Here is a 20506-nt window from a genome sequence, read left to right on the forward strand (position 1 = left end):
TTACAAACAAGTGTTATGCATCAGAGATCCATGTCCATGGTTTTGAAACTATTGGCTGCGGAACTATAGAACCATACAACATCTCCCGACGGATCATTTTATTTGTGGACCGGATAAATCATGGCGTTCAACTTCGGTAACGTTGCAACCAATCCTGCAAGTATGGAAAACCTAATTTTCTTTACATACACTATATACATGTTGAAAATTACATTGTTTAATGTAATGATCGTTTGGTATACTTACGTGACTTCAACTGATTAACATTAATGCCATAACTCAAGAACCAAAACTGCGTCTGTCAAAAAAGACAAGCGGCTAGCTAGCTGCTTTAACGCTAGCGCTAACTGGCTAACATTAAGTGGTGTGGCTAGTTAGTAGGAGCCAGTAACGTCAACAGTTTGAGGGTCTTTTACTTTTATTATGTGTAAACAATTAGCTTCCAATAATGTGATTTTACTTGAAGTATACCAACTATTGCATTATGGTAGTCAACCAACAATGGAAATCTATATATTTGAAGCTTGCTGGTTTATTTACCTCGTTTCCAGCTAGAGCTAGCATTGTCAATACACAGCACTAGTATCAGGCTCTGGCTAATCTCAGCGGTCCTACTTTTTGCGTTTAAATCAGTTGGTTTTACAGTATTTTTACTCTACAGGTCTAACTATTATCGGACCGAGTTTGTCGTTCCATTTTTCCCTCTCACCCCTCATTTGCCTCAGTCATATCCATACAGCATACCACACTGGCTACATTGACGTATTTTGTTGTTTTGGTCAAGGCACGTCTGGATTTTCATTTGGTTCATTTGGTGCCAAAACTACAGCATCAAGCACATTTGGCTTTGGCACCACCACCACAGCTGCCCCCACAGGATTTGGTAGTAAGTTCATATCTCTGCTCATTCTCAATACATACTTTCTCATGCACATGGCTTTCTTCATCCACTAGCTATGTCACTGAATGCTGGTTCTCATTTAGAAATATTGACTAAATTGTTTTGTTATTTTTCGAGCGTGAGCAGTAGATTTGTGAGAATGTCAACCACTATAAAGACGGCAATTGTTTGAGACTACTTGCTTGAAGGGTTCTTACAATATGACCTTTATGATTCCACAACAAACGGATTGCAGACTGCTCAAATTCCTCACATGAGAGGGTTTGAGGATCAGTAGAGGGCATGAGAATGTCAGGCTCCCATTGTGGCAAAAATGCTTGCTCTCCTTAATGACCTCAGACAAGCTCGAACTGCTGCCAACCAGCTTAGTCACAGACTCTTGCCTCGAGTTGGCTGGGAGGATCTTTGGGGTGGCAAAAGGATATACAATTTAACTGGGCCTTGTTCTCAGAGCAGTAGGCTACAGTGTGCTAACCTCAGGCATTGTGACTTCAGGTTCATGGAAGTTAATAGGCAGTCATCTGCCAGGCTGGTCTGAGAAATCTCTCCCCGTTCACTGTCCAGTGCCCAGGATCACATTCCCTGCATCTCCCATATTTCATTTTTATTTTGTCTCTTTAAGGAACTCTTTCTTTCACTTTCTCTGTCGTCACTCTGGTTTACACTGACTCTGATTCAAAAGACTACCTGAAGAAGAAAACTGCCAAACCCGTTAAGAACGGATTTGGTCGTCCGGTCTCACCTTTCCTTCCTAAATGCGCAATACAAAGTGGAAGACTGGGTAAGAGGTGGGTGTTGAATGCCTTTTTCTGTTTTGATTGAATTGTGTTGTTTTGTTTTTATTAGCAGGCCTTGCCGCCCCTGGTTTTGGGGCGACCACTACCACCGCAGCGGCGCCCTCAGGGTTCGGCTTTGGCTCCACCGCCACAGGTGAGCTTGACGAAGGGGCTGGTCACACAGCCAAGGGTGTTGCAGTAAATGACTAAATACAGTCAAATACTTCCCCTTATGAGCCGTAGCACACGCATAACGAAAATGTCTTTCATGCCCGGACGCTGGGTGCGATGTGTTGCTTTCCAAATGGATAGTTGACATCAAAGTAGAATCAAATAAAATGGTTTGAGTCAATGAATTATTTTGATTAGGAGATCAAATATCTGATTCGATTTTGAAGTGTTTTTTTATTCAGTTACGTGGTTCTTATGGAAGGAATCGGATTCATGTTTAGCCTGTCTCTGTCTCTTAGCCTGTCTCTCTCTACTAACTCAACGCTGTGCCTCTCTCTCTCTCTTCCCCTGGCTGCCTCACTCGACGGCTACAGGATTTGGGGGGCTGGGAGCCGGGAACACCGCGGCTGGTGGGTTTAGTTTTGGGGGGTTTGGCTTAAATGCCGGCGCACCAGCAGTCAACTTTAATGTTGGGTGCTTTGGTACCACCACCACATCTGCCACAGGCACTGTTTTCAATTTTGGCAATAGTCTGGCTAGCGCAGGTAGATGTTTTTCAATCAATCAACCAATCAGTTCAGTCTACATGGTAGCATACGTTTGTCTATTTCTCCATAGTCATTCCAGTATTTAGTTTGGTGTTGCTTTCTTCATTTCACCTCATACACACTGTATGTATCTGTCCAGTGCCCAGGAACATGATTTTCTCACAGATGTTTGCATGATGCCTGTTTTTGATGGAAACAACCTGTAGAGGAGATAATGTGCTGTGGAATTCATGGTTTTTAACTTCAATTTAGATTTTCTTTTAAAAATTCTTTATAAAACCCTGTTGGACTTTCCTGGTTTTAACCACACCAAAAACATGTGTCAACTTATGTCATGTCTTTATTAGAGTTACATTCTTGAGGAGTTGTGTGACAGGGTTTGTGGGCCAATAATTTGAATACTCAAATTCAGAGTAAAAAAAAAAAAAAGTGATTTGACAAGATCAGTGAGTTCTGCTCACACAGCTCTTGCACATCGCCTTAATTGACGAACTGATCGCGACCCCCCCCCCCCCCTCCTTCTCACACTCCTCTTCACCTCATCCATCTCTCGTCACCCTTCTCTGACGGTTTACTCTTGTTACCCAGGTGCTTTTGGGGGCTTTGGGACCACCACCACATCCGCTGCGCCCGGCTCCACTTTCAGCTTTGCAGCTCCTTCAAGTGCCACAGGTTAGACTCAGGACCAGAACGGCTGGCTGAGGCAAGGGGGGGTTAGGGGCCCCGGCATGGGGGACAGACAGACGGGGACTGAGCTCAATCATCTAGTAAACCATCCTCCCTGTCTCCCAGCACACCCCAGACACTCGTCTGACTATCTGAAAGCATTGTGGAAAATCTATTTTACTGTGCAGTGAAACTGCTGGAAGGAGTTTCAAAGTGGTCCTCAAGGTAGAAGGGCAGTTAATTGAGTCATAAAGACGACCAAGGATACTGCTAGCCATAGCAAGGCCATCTTGGAGCCCAGTGTGTGGTTTTTCATGACAGACACTAGATGGTGCCACTCTACCATAACATCTTACCTTCCTAACTGGGCTTCTGTCAAACATTAAGCTACCCTCACCAAGCACTCACGTCTACGGATCTCACTTTGTCTCAACTGTCCTTTTCAGGGGGCCTGTTTGGTAACACCCAGAACAAAGGTTTTGGGTTCTCCTCTGGACTGGGAGCTGGAACCGCCCCAGGGACGACTGGGTTTGGAACCGGGCTTGGAACGACCACTCTGGGTGGAGGGTTCGGCGGCTTCAACATCCAGCCAACCCAGCAACAGCAAGGTGGGACCTTTTTATGTCCAAGTTATTTCTTCTAGAAGTGGCGTGAATTATTTGAAAATGTAGACAATCATATATCTTATTACATGGAATATCTCTATATATTTGTTGAATGTATCACGTAGTGCTTCCACTGGGTGGATGAGCGCCATATTAATGTCATGAGAACAGAAAATGTCATGCTGATCTCAAGACTTCTGCACTCTGCCCCCCTGTGACAGGCGGCTTGTTTGGCCAGCAGCCCCAACCCCAGCCCCAGCCCACCCAGCTCTACCAGCAGGTCACTGCCCTCTCCGCCCCCACCCTGCTGGGAGACGAGCGCGATGCCATCCTGGCCAAGTGGAACCAGCTGCAGGCCTACTGGGGCACAGGCAAGGGCTACTACAGCAACAACGCCCCCCCCGTGGACTTCAACCAGGAGAACCCCTTCTGCAGGTTTAAGGTAACTGAACGGGGCGGGCTCGTTTTTTTTTCCAGCCGGGGATTGCGTTTTCCTTGTCAAGAAAGGGGGGGGCCAATGAGAGGACACGACTGTTTGTGTCTGTGTGCGCGGGTCAGGCCGTGGGCTACAGCTGCATCCCCGGCAGCAAGGACGAGGACGGCCTGGTGGCCCTGGCCCTCAACAAGAAGGAGGCCGACGTGCGGGCGCAGCAGCAGCAGCTGGTGGAGTCGCTCCACAAGGTGCTGGGGGGGAACCCCACGCTCGCCGTCAACGTGGAGGGAGTCAAAGCTCTGCCGGACGACCAGTGAGTCCCGCCCTCTCTCTCTCCACAGCAGACTGGGGTTTACAGATGGGACTGGGAGGGAGAATGTTGCTTTGAGATGAGGCTTATTTGGGGTGTGTGTGTGTGTGTCCCTCACCAGGACGGAGGTGATCATCTATGTTGTGGAGCGGTCCCCCAACGGGACGTCCAAACGGATCCCAGCCACCACGCTGTACGGCTACGTGGAGCAGGCCAACGTCAAGGCCCACCTCACGCAGCTGGGCGTTCTCATGTCCGTCACACGCACCGAGCTGTCCCCCGCTCAGTTCAAACAGCTGCTGCAGAATGCCCCTGCAGGTGTGTGTGTGTGTGGACCTGTACTTGTGTCTGGAACGTTTTACTACAAGTGTTACAATGAAATTAGTCAAACAAGGTTGTGCTGGAAGTGCTTCATTTTCAGTTTCCCCCCCCCCCCCCTCCTAGGTGTGGACCCCATCATCTGGGAACAGGCCAAAGAGGACAATCCTGACCCGGAAAAGTAGGTCGACCCACCTGAGGGACTCAGAAAGGGGGAAAAAACCACCACAGTATCTAGTAAATAAAACCGCCCTGAATGTAAGACGTGAGCTGATGTCCATGTGGGGGGGGGGGGTTGTGTTCCTGTCCAGGTTGATCCCTGTGCCCATGGTGGGCTTCAAGGAGCTCCTCCGCAGGCTGAAAATCCAGGACCAGATGACCAAGCAGCACCAGACCAGAGTCGATGTGAGTTCTGGACACCCACACACGCACACACACGCAGGGATTCAAGTAGTTATGGAATTGAGGGCATCTGGCGGGGCTCTGGACCCTCCCTTAAGGGTTAAGGAACTCCCTATTAGAGAGAAAAAGATCAACTTTGAGGGGGATCTTCATGAGGGGTTACCCTCCCACCCTTCACCATGGGTGGAGCTCGACACTGGATTCGAGTATCGATTGGGGAGAAAGACGCAGCAGGCGGCTGCTCACTGGAGAAAAATGTCTGTTTTCATTTTCTCGTCGGCTGTGATCTCCCAACAGATCATCTCCAACGACATCAGCGAGCTGCAGAAGAACCAGTCCATCACCGTGGCCAAGATCGCCCAGTATAAGAGGAAGTTGATGGACCTCTCCCACAGGGTTCTTCAGGTAAACACACACATTCACTCAGAACATGGGGGTGGGGGGGGGGGGAGGAGGAGATCTGTCGTTTCAGCTTTGTGAAATTATACCAGACATTTTGGCCTCTAACAAGTACATCTTTTCTCCCTCTAGGTGCTCATCAAGCAGGAGATCCAGAGGAAGAGTGGCTATGCCATCCAGGTGGAGGAGGAGCACCTGCGCGTGCAGCTGGACACCTGCCAGTCTGAGCTCAACGCTCCCACACAGTTCAAGGTGAGGCTGTGCCGTCCGCTCCGCGCTCCAAAAAAAAACACTTTCTCGTCTGTCTAGAAGGCCTCTTCTCTTGCACGTTTGTGTGCCTGTGCCTTGTTGTGGATGTGTTTGCGGGTGAATGTAATATGTGTGTGTCTGTGTTTTTTACGCAAGTCGTTCGTAAGTCTGTAACCTGGGTCTTGCTTCCCTCCAGGGGCGGTTGAACGAGCTCATGTCCCAGATCCGGATGCAGAACCACTTTGGGGCGGTACGCTCTGAGGAACGCTATAGCGTTGATGCCGACCTACTCCGTGAGATCAGACAGGTGAGGACAACATTCACTTCTACTGTCAGCCAATCAGTATCCTTGTTGTGTGTGGGTGTTTGTGTGCGTGCCTGAACAATACCCATCTTCTATTTCCCCAGCACCTCAAGCAACAACAGGAAGGCCTAGGTCACCTGATAAGCGTCATCAAAGACGACATGGAAGACATTAAACTGATAGAACACGGTCTCCATGACAACGTACACATAAGGGGGGGCATGCTCAGCTGACCCCCACTCCCACTCCACAATAAAGACATAAATCACCACTTATGTATATAAGCATTTTTATGATTTTTTGGTAACATTTTACGTGTTGAAATGTTTGAGTGGTTTAAACAAGCCCAACGTGGTTATAATAAAATGTCTTTTTAAGTTGAGTACTATTTTTCTCTAGCACAAAACCACTCCTTTCTTTCATCTTGCCTCCTCTGGTCTTAGTGGGTTTATATGGTTACGTTTAATTCCCTTTGCCCATTATTATTTTTACATTTGTCAAGATTTAAAATGTTAAAACTCCACAATACCTTGGTGTTCACCTGATTAAATCAGCAAAGCAACCGCATATCATCATAACCTCCACCATTTAGACAGTAGGGAAGGCATTCAAAAGCATCATTTACTTTTTTGTAAAGAGGTAGTGTACCAAAAAGTTCTAATCTGTCTAAAGGATATTCTTCCTGAAGGATTTTGGCATGTTCAGGTGTGTTATGGTAAGTTGCAATCAGGCTTCTTTTTTTTTATGTCTTGCTCTCAGCAGTGGGATCCGTCTGAGGGTAAGAAAAAAAGAAGCCTTTCATTGTGTGAGCTGGAACTGTTGGGCCTTGTCTGAAAATCACCTTAAATCTGTGGTGTTTGTGTTTTCTCTGCCATTTGTCTTTTGCTACAATCTTCCATCAAGTTTTTTCTTGCGGCCATGTTCAGTTAGGTTGGCAACAGTGGCATGAACCTTAAACTTCTTGATAACATTATTCACAGTGCAAACAAGTCAAGGTCTTCAGAGGCTTGTAGCCTGAATATTGTCCATGTTGAGGCAGCCATCTTGTGAGACTTCCTTATATAATTCTTTGGTCTTTCTTTTGTCCACGCTCTTTGTGTTACACACACTGACACAAAACAGGAGAATCCTTTTCACTATTAAAACTGTTTGAATGCATGTTTTCATATAGCAAGCATCTTCAATTCACCACAGGAGAGTTCAATTCCAAAGTATATCAGAAATCCCCTGCTTGAAATCGAACTACTAGAAGGTGCCAATAATATATCCGGGCCATTTTAGTATTTCTTTGTGGAATTAGCAAACCAAATGTAAAAACAGTCAGTGTGGACATCTGAGTGGAGACCCCAACTACTGTGGGGTGTTCAGGGTGCAGGAGATCACTGCCCCTCCTCTTCTAGGCCGGTGCCCTCAACCAGACGGAACGCCTCCATGAACTCGTTGATGTCTATGCTGCCGTCTTTGTTGAAGTCGATGCTGAGGGCCAGGTCTGAGATCGCCTCGTCAGAGATGTTGGTCTTCAGGTGGGAACTCAGAAGCTTCCAAGTCTGACGGAACTCCTCAAATGAGATGAGACCTTAGGGACCAAGACAGGCACAGTTTAGCTGGAAACAGGCCAATGTAAAAGTGGGTTTGTTACTTCCATCTTTGTGCTGTCTGCAACAATCAAAAGTGATGACAATGTGTCCCAAAAAATTACAGATAGCGTATGTTCTGCCTATAAATTATACTATTGGAAATTTGCTGTAAGAGGCTGCACTCACAAGCATAGTGGACCGGCACCTTAATATTATCATTACAATACAAATAAAAATGATCTGCATCATATTTCTGATATTGTGATATTGTCTGTTTTTCCAACAATAAGGCACTCTTGAGGGAAAGGAGAAATAAGTGTGCTACCTCTGCATGTGCTAGACGTATCACCAGGAGCTGAGAGGCTTGGGAAAATGTCAGGTGCTGTTCATTGGCCAGGGATCTGGGTTAATCTGCTTACTGACCTGAGTTGTCTGTGTCTATGATTCTAAAGATGGTCTCCAGATTGGAGTGGTGCTTGTACATGGTCTCCAGCAGACTTGCATTGAGGACCTGTTAGACAAAACACGGAAAACATTAGTCATCAGCACAGATGGACAGCATTGCTCATTGTGATGCGAGGGATCAGCGTAATCAATGTGTACTTGTGTCTACGTTAGTAACTGTTTTGTGAATGACTTGCATGCACGTCGATGTGTAACTGTGAAAGTGCATGGGTACGAACAGTCTGTACCTGCTACTAGTGTGTGCGTATGTGTGTGTGTGTGTGTGTGTGTGTGTGTGTTGATAAAGACAACCCACTTCTTTTTTTGGCTCCGTGATGGCGAGCTCCCCAAGCCACTGGTTGTAGTCCAGCATGCCATCCAGAGCACTGGGGACCAGCTGAGAGCGAAGCACCCTCCAGGGTAGACCCAGCCTCAACACCCCCTCCAGGGCACTGGCCCAGTGCTTCAGAGATATCAACCCTGGAGACACACAGAGAGGTACCAGAGACAGACTTAAAACCATATCCTGTATTTCTAAAGATGAATACAATGTCAGTAAAGGACAGTAGAAGAGGTATTGATCTTTTTTTGTGGCACCATGCATATACATCATATTTACTTCATGTACAACGATGGGCAGACATACTGGCACCCTAGCACCTTTTTTTCCCATAATTCACCATTTTGAAGGGAGTCAGGTGGCTGAGCGGTGAGGGAGTCGGACTAGTAATCCGAAGATTGCCAGTTCGATTCCCGGTCATGCCAACTGACGTTGTGTCCTTGGGCAAGGCACTTCACCCTACTTGCCTTGGGGGAATGTCCCTGTACTTACTGTAAGTCGCTCTGGATAAGAACGTCTGCTAAATGACTAAATGTAAATGTAAATTTTGGTATCCCCATCAGTTGCACACCAAAAGGACTGTAGAAAAAACAATATTTTTTATATAATTTACAACATTTTTGAATTCCATAAATAATTCATCAAATGGCCTGGACAATGCTGGCACTTTCTAGAATTATTTATATATAATTTGATTTAAAGCAGGTGGTTCTTATATACTTAGGAATTTGTCTCTCCTTTGGTGAGTTGAAGGTGTGCACAGTATCAATTTCACGTTTAATCCGTTTGAATACAGAAAAGTACTCTTTCTCCTGTTTTGTGTCACTGTGTTTACCACAATGAGTAGGGATAAAAGAAAGAATATCAGAGAAATATCTGAGGAGGCCACACACAAGATTGTAGCCAAGCATGGACAATCTCCAGGCTACAAGTTGGCTACTTGACCTGCTTCCACCGTACATAATGTTAGCAAAAAGATTAAGGCCCATTCCACTGTAGGCAACCTAACTGGACATGGCCACAGGAGAAAACTTGATAGACGATCGTAGCGAAGGATTGTTCAAATGGTAGAGAAATCCCCACCACCACACAGATTCGAGATGACCTTCAGACACAAGATCCGACAGTTTCAACTCGCACCATTCATGAAGCACAGCATTTATTTTTGCTGTGGCACTGTGTGCCTTGAAAGTGTACATGGCACCATGAAATCAAGTGAATACCAAGGTATTTTGTAATGCATGACAGACCCAGTTTCAGACAGGTTGGTCTCATTTGAAAGTCAAAATGCACTCTGGAATGGTTCAAGATGAAATGTTGGACTCTTCTGAAGTGACCAGGAATCTAAATCCAATTTAAAACTTGTTGAGAGATCTGAAACTAGCAGTTAGGAGAGGGCATCCTTCTAATCTGGGAAAACGGATGCAGTTTGCACAAGAGGAGAAGGCCAAACTGCCACTGCAGAAGTGCAGGAAGCTCATTGATGGATTTAGGAAGTAATTTACAGTTATTTACACCAAAGGCTGTACTGTCAAATATTAAGTCTAGGGTGCCAATAATGTTGTCAATGCCATTTATGTCCCTTTTCTGGTTTAAGTGAATTTGTCAAGTTCTGGATCCAGAACAAAAGGTTCTGTGATGTTAACAGTAAAATTGGGGAGACCAAATACTTTCAATTTCTATTGTTAGGAAAACATTGTAGTTATCTTATTTAAAATACAAGGGTGCCAATATTTTTCATGTATGACTGTACAGATACAACACAGGGATACACAGGATAAAAAAATGATGCATAGATAAATAATGCATCACATGTTTGCATTAAACAGTACAATACATTTGTAGACCAGGTTTCTTGTTCTGCGGTTGGTGAGCATTTTAACAGCTGCTATTTTAACACAGCAATAGCTGTAGGCATTACTGCTTTGTTTTGAGTTTCAACCCAGTTCCCAGTATTGCAACTACTTGGTAAAATATAAAATTCCTGGAAAATAGTTCATTGGGTTCATAGTTGCACAGCCCCCCCTACCTAGAAAATTCAGAAGAATCTTAGTAGCTTGCTTGTGGCCACACAATCTTTCACTGATTTTCTCTCATACTCCCAGGCATTTCCATTCTACCTAAATACAATAAGTTACAGCTTTCATTTAATTTATTGTTAAACAGACAATAGCACTGGATCAATAAATAAACAGCATCTGAACTTCTTGGAGATATTCGGTACACCAAATACTTCCTACTTGTACTACGTTATCAAAACAGATTAGACATACCAAAATAAATGCCCTTGATATTCTTTGTGTTAAGGAGGTGTTAAAAGTAGACACACAGCAAACAAAGTTTCCTTTTCATTGTCCTTGGCAGGGTTTCCCAGATTCGTTAAGAAGCTCTTAACGCCAAGAGCTTCTTAGGAGCGTTCTAAGAGCGTTCTAGAGCGTTCTTAGAACGTTCCTAAGAAGCTCTTGGCGTTAAGAGCTTCTTAACGAATCTGGGAAATCCGGCCCTTGTCAGTTCGGCTGCTTATGATTTCTAACCCCTAAGAAATCAGAATCAAGTACGTGTATACTCCCATAACCATGGATGGTGAGCTGCTAGTCTAGAGATGATGAGCACATTTGAGAGAGGTGAAAATGCGAAGCGATACCTGTGTTGTCGGGGTCGTATTCCTGGAAGGCGCTGATGAGGGTTGACTTATGTGCAAACAGCTGCTCCCTCAGAGCCCGAAGAGCAGAGCGCTCCGTCCTCCCGACACTGTCACAAATCGGCACACCGAATGAGGCAACGTCTCTACAACACTGGTTCCCAGCTAAAAGGTGCATTTCACATTTCAAATCAAATGTGCATTGACATCAGTCTGGACTGTGTGATGCATCCACGTGTTTTGATGTTCAAATATGCTGTGGTTTTTATTCAATTGGTAACTGTCCAAAGTGTCTTTCTGTGAGAAGTCGTCTATCATTGGTCTACACATGAGTGCTATTTTTGTGTGTGAAGTAGATTTTAGTCCACACAATTAAAAAACAGCTGCCACACTCCATAGTAGTTTCACTTCAAAGAATCCAACAAGTGCTCTTAAAATAAAGCGGTTAGAATCTGTTCTCACAGTCCAGATTTGCTACTTGTTTTACCTTTGCCTCATTGTGAACTCCCGTGTGGTGTTGCTAGCCTGGTACTGGATGAAGTGGGGCGTGAGGTCTGGGCCCAGTCGGATGTAGGCTCCTCTGTTACTGCCCAACTCGTAGTAGTTTGATGCTGAGAAAATGGTTAGAACCTGCATGGACAGACAAGAGAGGCCAGTGCACAGTGCACAGTAGTTGTCATTATTGATAAGCCATCACCAATGATTGAAACTCTTTATTCAGACCCGTATAGCGCCTCTTTGCCACAAAATGTCATAGGGAATGTCAATGTGTTGTAGTGGTCTGTTTCTGTGCAGGGCCTTTTTTTCCAGCAGACCACCCCTCCCCTCACTCTGACCCTGCGGTTGTGGCAGAACTCGTAGCCGTCCTGCTTGCACTCGTGGGAGCGTATGAGGAGCTGCAGGTTGTGTCTCCCCAGGACCTTCTCGGTCACGTCGGGACCCCAGTAGCACCCTCCGCCGCGCACTTTGTTGGGGATGCAGCCGTCCTGGGGCATGGGGTCACTCCACAGCAGGTCCACGATCTGGAGACGAAACGGAGAAACATCTCATGCTGTCACCATGGTGAATATAAGGGGGGCTGAGCCCGTATAGAGTCTTTCTATCTGAGGCTATTGTCTCCTATTCTCCTGTTGGGGATTGGTCTCCCCACGAGGGGAAGCCGCCCTGTACCTGCTTCCACTCGTCCCCGTCCGTCTCCACAGCCTCTCCGGAATCGGAGTCGGACTCTGAGAGGAAGGAGCTCCGGAGATCGCCGTAGGACTGGTTGAATCCGGCCTGCCGCCGTCTCTCCTTGAGCTCCCTTTCCACGCTGATGCGAGGGGAGGTGGTCTGCAGGGAGCGGCGCTGCAGGTCAGGCCTGTAGGTCGGAGTGGAGGTGCAGTGGGTCAGGGAGCGGACCCGTCGACGGCCATCGGCGTTCCTGGGGAGGTCGCCTTCATCCTCCATATAAGAGTCCGGCCCTTGACCTTTGGTGCCGGATATCCTCTTCTTGGGAGGCCGGAGAGTTGAAACATACTGTTCACAAACACACACACACACACACGTAACAACAGACTGTACCTTACAAAACGTTTCTGGATACATACCAATTGACACACCAGTTGACAGCTGGAAGATATAGTTCACACAAGTTTAGATCATTATGTGAGTTTATTAGAGACAGGCTTAGTGAGTTATATTTCTATGTATCATTTTTCGTGTATCATTTGATCATTAGAAATGTTTTATATCGTTTTTTATAATAATGTCATGATTATTCGTTCATGATAAGTGATCATTATGTGAGTTTGATGGACTGTGTTTGTCTGTGAGATGTAAAGCTCTCACTTTGTGTCGGTCCACGCGGGCGACGAGATGAAGATCTGTGGTGTCAGAGATGCCTCCATGCAGAATCAACACCTTCTGATCGATCACCGTTGCCAGCGGCAACCAACTGAAGATCTTCTGGAGAAGCTTCAGAATCTTCTTACCGTGAACCTGTAGACACGCGAGCGTTGATGAGTGGAGATCAGATGTCCCTTTTCCAAATCGGTGATTTCCGTCAAAAACAAGGCTGATGTCAACGTTTGCAGTTTTACCAGTATTTTTCCGAACCAAGATTGTTTGTCTGCCAGCTGATCAACTGATGTTGTTCAAGCAAAGGTTGATGAAATCATGTTGTTACAGCGTTGTTACCATAAGGAGGGTAATTCAGTGACACTGCTGGCTGAGAAAGGTCCTCTAATCTCCTTAGGCTATATGAATAGGCTGACCCACATCTTACTCTGACATAGACATTATAAGTGGCTCCTAATCTAAACACATTTAGACATTCTGCTGAGGCAAGCAGATTCTCATCAGCCTGATTGCGCGTGGGATTTAACAACACTATAGGTCAACTAAGGCTAGAATGCCAGTGATTTTACCACTGAGTTTGGACTGGAAAACTGGACCCACCCTGTATTTCCCCAGAACTTCTTTGGTGAAGCCATATCTGGAATAAAGACAGGGAAATGGGATAGATCAATATTTGGATATCTATGAACTGTACCAGAAATATGTGTGTGTGTTTTAACAGACTACCTCAGGTTAACGATGTGATCTTCATGGTTGCCCCGATTCAGGAAGACATCATTGGGATACACCAGGAGGAAAGCGAAGAGGATGAGGAGAATCTCAAGGGAGTCTTTGCCTCGGTCTACAAAGTCTCCATTGAAAACGTAGGGCGTCTCAGACGATGGCAGACCGTTCTGATAGTGTGGAAATAGAGGAATTTATTTGATGAAAATGCTATCTACCATTCTTTATTCAAAAATTCAATGATGCAAATTCAAATTAAAAAATGTATGATTACAAAACAGGGCTAATTGTCAGCTTCGGGGAAAGAAAATATCCCTTTACTTACCTTATAAAAGACCAGCAACAGATCATCAAGATGCCCATGTAAGTCTCCTGGAAAGATAAATGAGCAAGTGACTTTTTCAGTTGTATGTCAAAGGTTGCTAATAGATGAATGACTTGTGAGGCAACACTGATGTCTCTTCCTCTCTGTGGCCTGTTACTGTTCTCCTCACCACAGATGGTGATCTCCCTGCTTTTGCAGGTGGAGACCTGATTTATGTTGGGGAGGATTCGAAGAAGCCTCCAGGTTTCCCCAAGAAGCTGAAGGACGTATCGAGAATGGAGCTGCTACTAGGAAAAAACAGAGATAGGTCGATCAGTAAGGAATCCTTTGTCTTGGAGTAGATGTGGTGACGTATGGGAGTTCTGTTTATTACAACTGTGATAGTGCAAGAGCTGTGGCCATGCTGTGAGTAGTAGTGCCTACTTGGTGGTTCTGGAATGCTTCTACCAGCTCTGCTGCGTTGGAGAAGGTCATAGGGAAGGTGAGGTTTGGGCCGCTGTAGATATCAGGAATCTCAATGCTCTTGTAGCAGAAGTATCTCTCCCACTCCACGTCACGACAAATGTCGTTTTCACGGAAGATGTGCGAGATGAGATTTCCTGAGAGAGAGACACGTCATGTTTCTCAAAGGGGACAGATTGTCTAAGAGCATGTTTGCTTGTCTGCAGTTGTTAATTATTTGTGTGAACAAGTAAGAGATCGTCTTACTCTCACTGCTGGCTGGGGTGAAGTGGTCCATGAGGTAGCCAAAGAAATTATACAGCTGTGGATAAGAGAATGTACGTATTTTATAACTTTACCTTTACTTATATATATATATTGCTTATATGGGGACCTAACATTGAGGTCTAGTGCTATAAGTACTAAGCCATATGCACTTGTTAGGCTTCATGGGGACCTGAGGTGCAATTTCCCCCCAGAAATCAACAAAGTGCTCCTCAACTGTACTCTACTCCACTCCATTCATTGAGATTTCCACACCCAAGTACATCACAGGTAGGGCTTAGACAGTTTGACTGTATGTGGATGTGGGTATGTGGCCTTGTGTCTTGATGTCGACTGTTAGTCACCTTGATCTGGTCCTGCTCGCCTGCGTACTCGATGGACTGGAAGATGTTCCAGGTGCATCTGCGCCTCATCTCCAGCCGGGCCACGTACTGACGGTACCAGCGCTGGATCAGCAGGGCTGACCTTATGGCTGAGGGCAGGGTAGGTCAATATGAAGGGATGACGGAATTGAGGGTTAAAAGTACAAGAGGGATGAGGGATGGAGGGAAACTGCTCTGGGTGCAGAATGGGTACAGATCCATTAACTAGAATGACAGACATTATTGATCAGATATGATGACATGATATAATATTGATATTTCTCAAGTTGTTCTTTGACTACAGTAGAGATGAGAGTTCAGAATACTCACCTGTAGCAGCTTGACATCAGCAACAAGGAGAGAGTGAAGAAAGTCTTATTTAACTACTGTTTTGCTGTATATAATGTCAAAATATATTTTTTTAAAGTTCATGTTTGCACTTGATTTCAATTGGTAAATAGAAATTGTGATTTACCTGGAACTGATATGCTGGCTACAGAGAAATAGAAAAACAACAGCATTAGCAGAGGGATAGCTTTTATGGAAAACAATGAATTTCTAATGTTGGGTATGCTAATTAGATTGATTTCCAAATGATAATGACTAATCAGGTTGACTGAAGTTAATAAAGAAAAACACCTCGTTTGCATTTCTTCAGCTGCTGTTGCTGCTGCTCGGATTTTGTGAAGCCACATCCCATGACCTTTTGCTCTTTGGACCAACATGCAAACACAACATAGATACCATTTATTATTTTGAGCATTCATTGAATACAATTTATTCATGACTTTTTAATATTATGGCAGCCGTAGTAGTTTTCTGTCCACTGTGGGCTTACCAGATGATTAAGCAAGTGCAAGGCTAACCATGTGAAAGTCTAATTTCAATAAGAACCGGATGGATTTTAATCAGATCATTCTGATCCCCTCCCACCCCCCACCCACCTCCTGGACTTCTATGATTGGCTTCTATATTCTGCTTCAGCTCCAAGTAAATACAATGAACTACAGGACAAAAAATACAGAACATCTCTGTCGCTTTCCCCTTATACCACAATCCTATTTCCATCTGACAATCACGTCCTCAACACCAACTGCACACACGTTCAAACACACAGCAACACAGGAGTCTCCTCACCTGGACGCCTTGCCTCTCAACCCTCCTCAGAGCTCCGGCATCTCAGTTGCGTTGCTGCCCCAATGTTCTTCGCACGGTCCTTGCCTGCTTCCGGGTAGCACTAAGAGACAAGACCACGACACCTTGGAGACCCTTCAGACATATTCACTGTTAAACCGGGGACATCTACTTCCAGTTGTTGCTTCTCTGGCTGCCTCTATAGGATATGCAGGGCCTTGATCACGCCGATTTGTGCAGCTGCAGGCTCTCTGTCTCAGGTTAGTAAACAGCCAGCATGGCCTCAAGTGTCTTGGCTGAGCCTCGTGACCACTTAACCAAAACAACAAGATGCAAGTGGATTAGGATTAAGCCTTACTATGGCTGGCATCTACTCTGAATAAACGGATAAAGGTTCTGATAAAGGGCAACAGCTGGGGAAAAGACAGATTTAATATGGAATTCAGTCCCGGCACTGAGGTTCATTCAAGAGATTCCATTCTGTTTTGTTGTTCAGAAATGCCTCAGAAATGTATGATACAACAATAATTTGTATAACATCCTCCTTGATGGTTTTTGGACTGGTTTTGCAGATACATATTTATGGAGGACTAAATGTGCCATAATTAAATAAATAAATAAGTAAATAAATAAATAGACATCTCTTCAGTAATGTGAAGTTCCATGTCTTTCAAAAGAAATACACATTTCATTTAAATGACACATTTCAATTTAAATGAAAAGGGGCGGGACATAACCCATTACATGGAGCTGTCCTCATGTGCCTGAAGCATTGTGATTGGACACTTGAGAGAAAACTGTCAGACCTAAGCTGTCAATCAAGTAGCAGACGTACAAGTTTCAATCTTATTGAAACACAATTGGGCCACTTTGAAAACGATTGAATCAGATATGTTATTGTTAACATGTGGCCTGTTCTCAGTCACATTCATTGAAGCAAGCGCTTGATCAGGTAGAGGGTCAGAGAAGTGTGTGTTTTGGTTGTGCCAGGCTGCCAGCACCGTTCTACAGCTCAATACCAGGCATTAACCTTTACAGGTTACGTTTTAGGGCCATTTAAAAATGTTCAGGAAAATAAAAAAATTATAAAGCAAAAAAACAGCAGTTCAATGAAATGTGTATTTCTTTTAAAAAACATGCAACTTCACATCATTTAAGAGATGTCTATTTATTTTTTTATTCATATATTATTTATTTTCTTTAATTATGGCACATTTAATGCTCCATATATATTAAGCCTAGTGTAGGACGAAAAAACAAGCTCAATGGAGTTTTCTATTGAATTCCATTTTTTGGTCCTAGAATAAGCTTAATCTCTATCTGCACAACCGGCCCATGAAGTTCTTTTGAACTGTTCCCCACTTTTCCAACTATTTTCAGGGTAATTTCCAGTAGACTTTAAGACTTAATAAAACTTGGACTTTTGGATGTTGACAACAGTCTGATTATTACCTCAACACCCTCAGATATCGGTATGTTGTTGTCTAAGAAAGACAATTAAAGAATGTTGTCTGTGTCTGCTTTTCAAACACCTGCAACCCACACCCTCCACACGACCTCGCTCATGGCATAGAGAGTCTTTGTGATTCATAGTGATGGTGGCCAGTAACAGCTGCCTGTGCTGTAACTCCCTTAGCCACTGTGTGAGGTGGGAGATGACCAACACTCAAGGACTCCAATTGTTTTAATAAAAAATACAAAAGTCAAATCTAAAGCCCCCTATCAATTTCAGTTATTTTAGGAACAACATTTGTTTTCACACATTAACATTGAAGCTGCCCCTTTCCCTTTAGTTCCCTTGCATAGATGCTGGCATACAGCTGTCCTGTCCACATAAGTTAGAAGAAACCCGATGACACGTTGATCTGAATGTTTCAGAGAGCGAAATCGTTTAAAAATCTATATATATTTATTATATATTTACTATAAAGTTAAATATTTTGCCTATAGAATACTCTGTACAGAACAAACTTCCCTGGCTTTGATGACCACCATCCTGTTATATTTAGCTGTTAACCTTTCTTTAAACTTCTCATATCCTGACAATATCAGCGTGCATTGTTCTGGGGAATAATATGGAGCAATAGACTAATTGCCTGCATTGTCAAATGCGCCCCTTTTATGCAAACACGCACAAACTCAAGTTAACACCTAACTAACTCAACATCTTAATCACCTGCTACATCATGGGCTTCAACCCCATACCCGACTATGTATCCAAATAGCTTCTTTCTTTCAGTTGAAAATGGGTTTTAAAATATTTTTTGGTGTGGCCGATTATTGACTGTTTATTGAGTCATTGAGATGCAGCTCTTTATTAACTAATAGAAGACTCTTGGTAACATTGCTCAGACTCTTGAAAAGACAGGTGGGTTCTTCAATGATTTAGAGTTGTAAAAAGAGCTTGGTTTCTCCACCACCTCTCTGGCAAAGAATCAACGATTAGCAAACATGACCTGTTCCTCTAATTTAGGTTAGAAGTAGGAGATGGACACTAAATCATTTATAGAGGTTAACAATTAAACATATGAATCTGGACCACGTAACCAGACAATTAAAAAAACAACATCATTGTCTCTCTCCATCTCACAGTGAGGGAACAGCAATGTTAAATATTCCAAGGCCAAGTTGGTGAATGCGGAGATAAAACGTAGGTTCCCAGACAACTACAAACAATAGATGCTCTCTTTCTGAGTAAAGTAGCCCCCCTCAAAATCCTGACTGATTTCAAAAACATCCCTGTCAGTCTTATCAAGACTGCAGGACACATTTACATTTAGTCATTTAGCAGGCGCTCTTATCCAGAGCGACTTACAGTAAGTACAGGGACATTCCCCCGAGGCAAGTAGGGTGAAGTGCCTTGCCCAAGGACACAACGTCAGTTTGCATGACCGGGAATCGAACTGGCAACCTTCGAATTACTAGCCCGATTCCATAACCGCTCAGCCACCTGACTCCCCAATCACCAATATCTTTCTCTATTGTAGAACCCCATCTAGTTCAGATAGTTGAATTGTGATATTCCTTTCTACCTGGCTTACTAGGTATCCAAAATGTCACAGGCGTTGTTTGTGATGTTGGTTCTCTTTGGTTGCTCACTAAGGGGAACATTTGTTCCACAGCCCTCTAAAAAGGACTGAATGTCAATCTCAGACACTCCTGCTATTACGTACATTTTACAATCTTTGAGACAAACTACTCAAGAAGCAGCAAATATGTGATTTATTTGGCTAATCTAATTGTGCAACAAATTATTAAAAAGTTATTTGTTTGTATTAGAGGATTAGATAATATGCCACAAAGGTTCATGTACAAAGGTAGTTGCAGAGGTTTTCCGAGGCTTTATTTTAAGGGGAAAACATTTCCATTCCCTCTTTCAGATCAGTGTGGAAAGCATAACCTGGATTTGTACCAGCCATATGTTAGCTCTCGTAACAGGCTGTTCTGCTCAGCCATTAACAATGCAATAAATCTTTGTCAAGTACTCCCTACTGCACTGTGGAGTATAAAAAGACTGCAAAACAGCTTCAAAAGCACAGACAAATACTACACATGAGACAGATATAGTTCTGCTATTGTAATAAAACAAATAATGCAGTATATTGTGATTAATAATATAGCTGATTTAACAGCAGTTTGTTTCAGCATGGTCACTTCAAAATGCCCAATCCTGAAGCCAAATGGAGCTTCAATTTGAAATCCAAGTAAAACTACATGCTTGTACGGAACACAAATAGCTTTTGAATTATAGCTTCTCAGGTTGCACAATCAGACTGCACTGACTCTGTAACTATGGAACTGTAAACACAAAACTGTTGTGGGCACTCTCCTCTAACCTCAGCGACGTCAACAGAGTCAACACACTCTATTAATGTGATCATGTTGGCTTCATGGAATTCTTCAAGAGCTCAGCTTTTGTGATAATAAAAAAATTGATGTGAAATTGATGGTGATGATACTGTGCTTTCCAAAATGTAATGTCAAGTGTTTAAAAACTGAAGATGTTGTAAATAAAAGTAAGGGCCACTCATATGTATATTGTCTGTGGGTGTGTATCGGATAGAAAATAATCTGGACGCCATCAAAGCTGCTTGATTGATTTCGCAAGCCAGTCAAAAAGAGCCGAATTTATTAGCTTGGTTGAAATTCCTTTACTGGAAGGTCATTCTATTTACCTCTATTTAGCATACAGTTACCCTTTGTGGATGAAGGTAGTCAACTGAATATGCTCAAAGTCACAGGCCAGACACACAGAAAGGTTTGTGAAGTCATTTTTATTGGGGAACATTCCCATGCCAAATTTTAGGTAGGTGGAA

At 43.9% G+C, this 20506-nt stretch overlaps 2 protein-coding genes across 5 annotated transcripts; one reads left to right on the forward strand and one right to left on the reverse strand.

Annotated features, from left to right (window-relative positions):
• Positions 1-6859, forward strand: nup54 (nucleoporin 54). Of its 3 annotated transcripts, XM_062483789.1 has the most exons (15): positions 1-160; positions 785-886; positions 1748-1831; positions 2223-2258; positions 2985-3068; positions 3509-3670; positions 3889-4109; positions 4226-4413; positions 4532-4728; positions 4855-4909; positions 5040-5133; positions 5428-5535; positions 5662-5781; positions 5975-6085; positions 6187-6859. In XM_062483789.1, the coding sequence occupies exons 1-15, from the start codon at positions 121-123 to the stop codon at positions 6313-6315; spliced, it is 1731 nt and encodes a 576-aa protein (XP_062339773.1). In that variant the 5' UTR covers positions 1-120; the 3' UTR covers positions 6316-6859. The 3 variants fall into 3 exon arrangements, with proteins under 3 accessions (XP_062339773.1, XP_062339775.1, XP_062339776.1); XM_062483791.1 differs by lacking the exon at positions 2223-2258 and having other exon boundaries at positions 2-160; XM_062483792.1 differs by lacking the exons at positions 2223-2258; positions 2985-3068 and having other exon boundaries at positions 2-160.
• Positions 6860-6941: 82 nt separating this feature from the next.
• On the reverse strand, positions 6942-16495 carry LOC134038438 (serine/threonine-protein phosphatase with EF-hands 2-like). Of its 2 annotated transcripts, none has more exons than XM_062483787.1 (18): positions 16194-16495; positions 15696-15767; positions 15532-15549; positions 15039-15395; positions 14677-14731; positions 14392-14567; positions 14138-14252; positions 13969-14015; positions 13647-13813; positions 13521-13557; positions 12912-13061; positions 12255-12599; positions 11921-12106; positions 11572-11714; positions 11088-11194; positions 8420-8583; positions 8083-8170; positions 6942-7658 (listed from the first exon to the last, which is right to left on the reverse strand). In XM_062483787.1, exons 4-18 carry the CDS (start codon positions 15105-15107, stop codon positions 7462-7464), a joined length of 2046 nt encoding a protein of 681 aa, XP_062339771.1. In that variant the 5' UTR covers positions 15108-15395; positions 15532-15549; positions 15696-15767; positions 16194-16495; the 3' UTR covers positions 6942-7461. The 2 variants fall into 2 exon arrangements, with proteins under 2 accessions (XP_062339771.1, XP_062339772.1); XM_062483788.1 differs by having other exon boundaries at positions 7519-7658; positions 8352-8583.
• Between the last annotated feature and the right edge of the window lie 4011 nt (positions 16496-20506).

This window comes from Osmerus eperlanus, chromosome 18 (assembly GCF_963692335.1).
Source record: "Osmerus eperlanus chromosome 18, fOsmEpe2.1, whole genome shotgun sequence".
NCBI classification, from domain to species: domain Eukaryota; kingdom Metazoa; phylum Chordata; class Actinopteri; order Osmeriformes; family Osmeridae; genus Osmerus; species Osmerus eperlanus.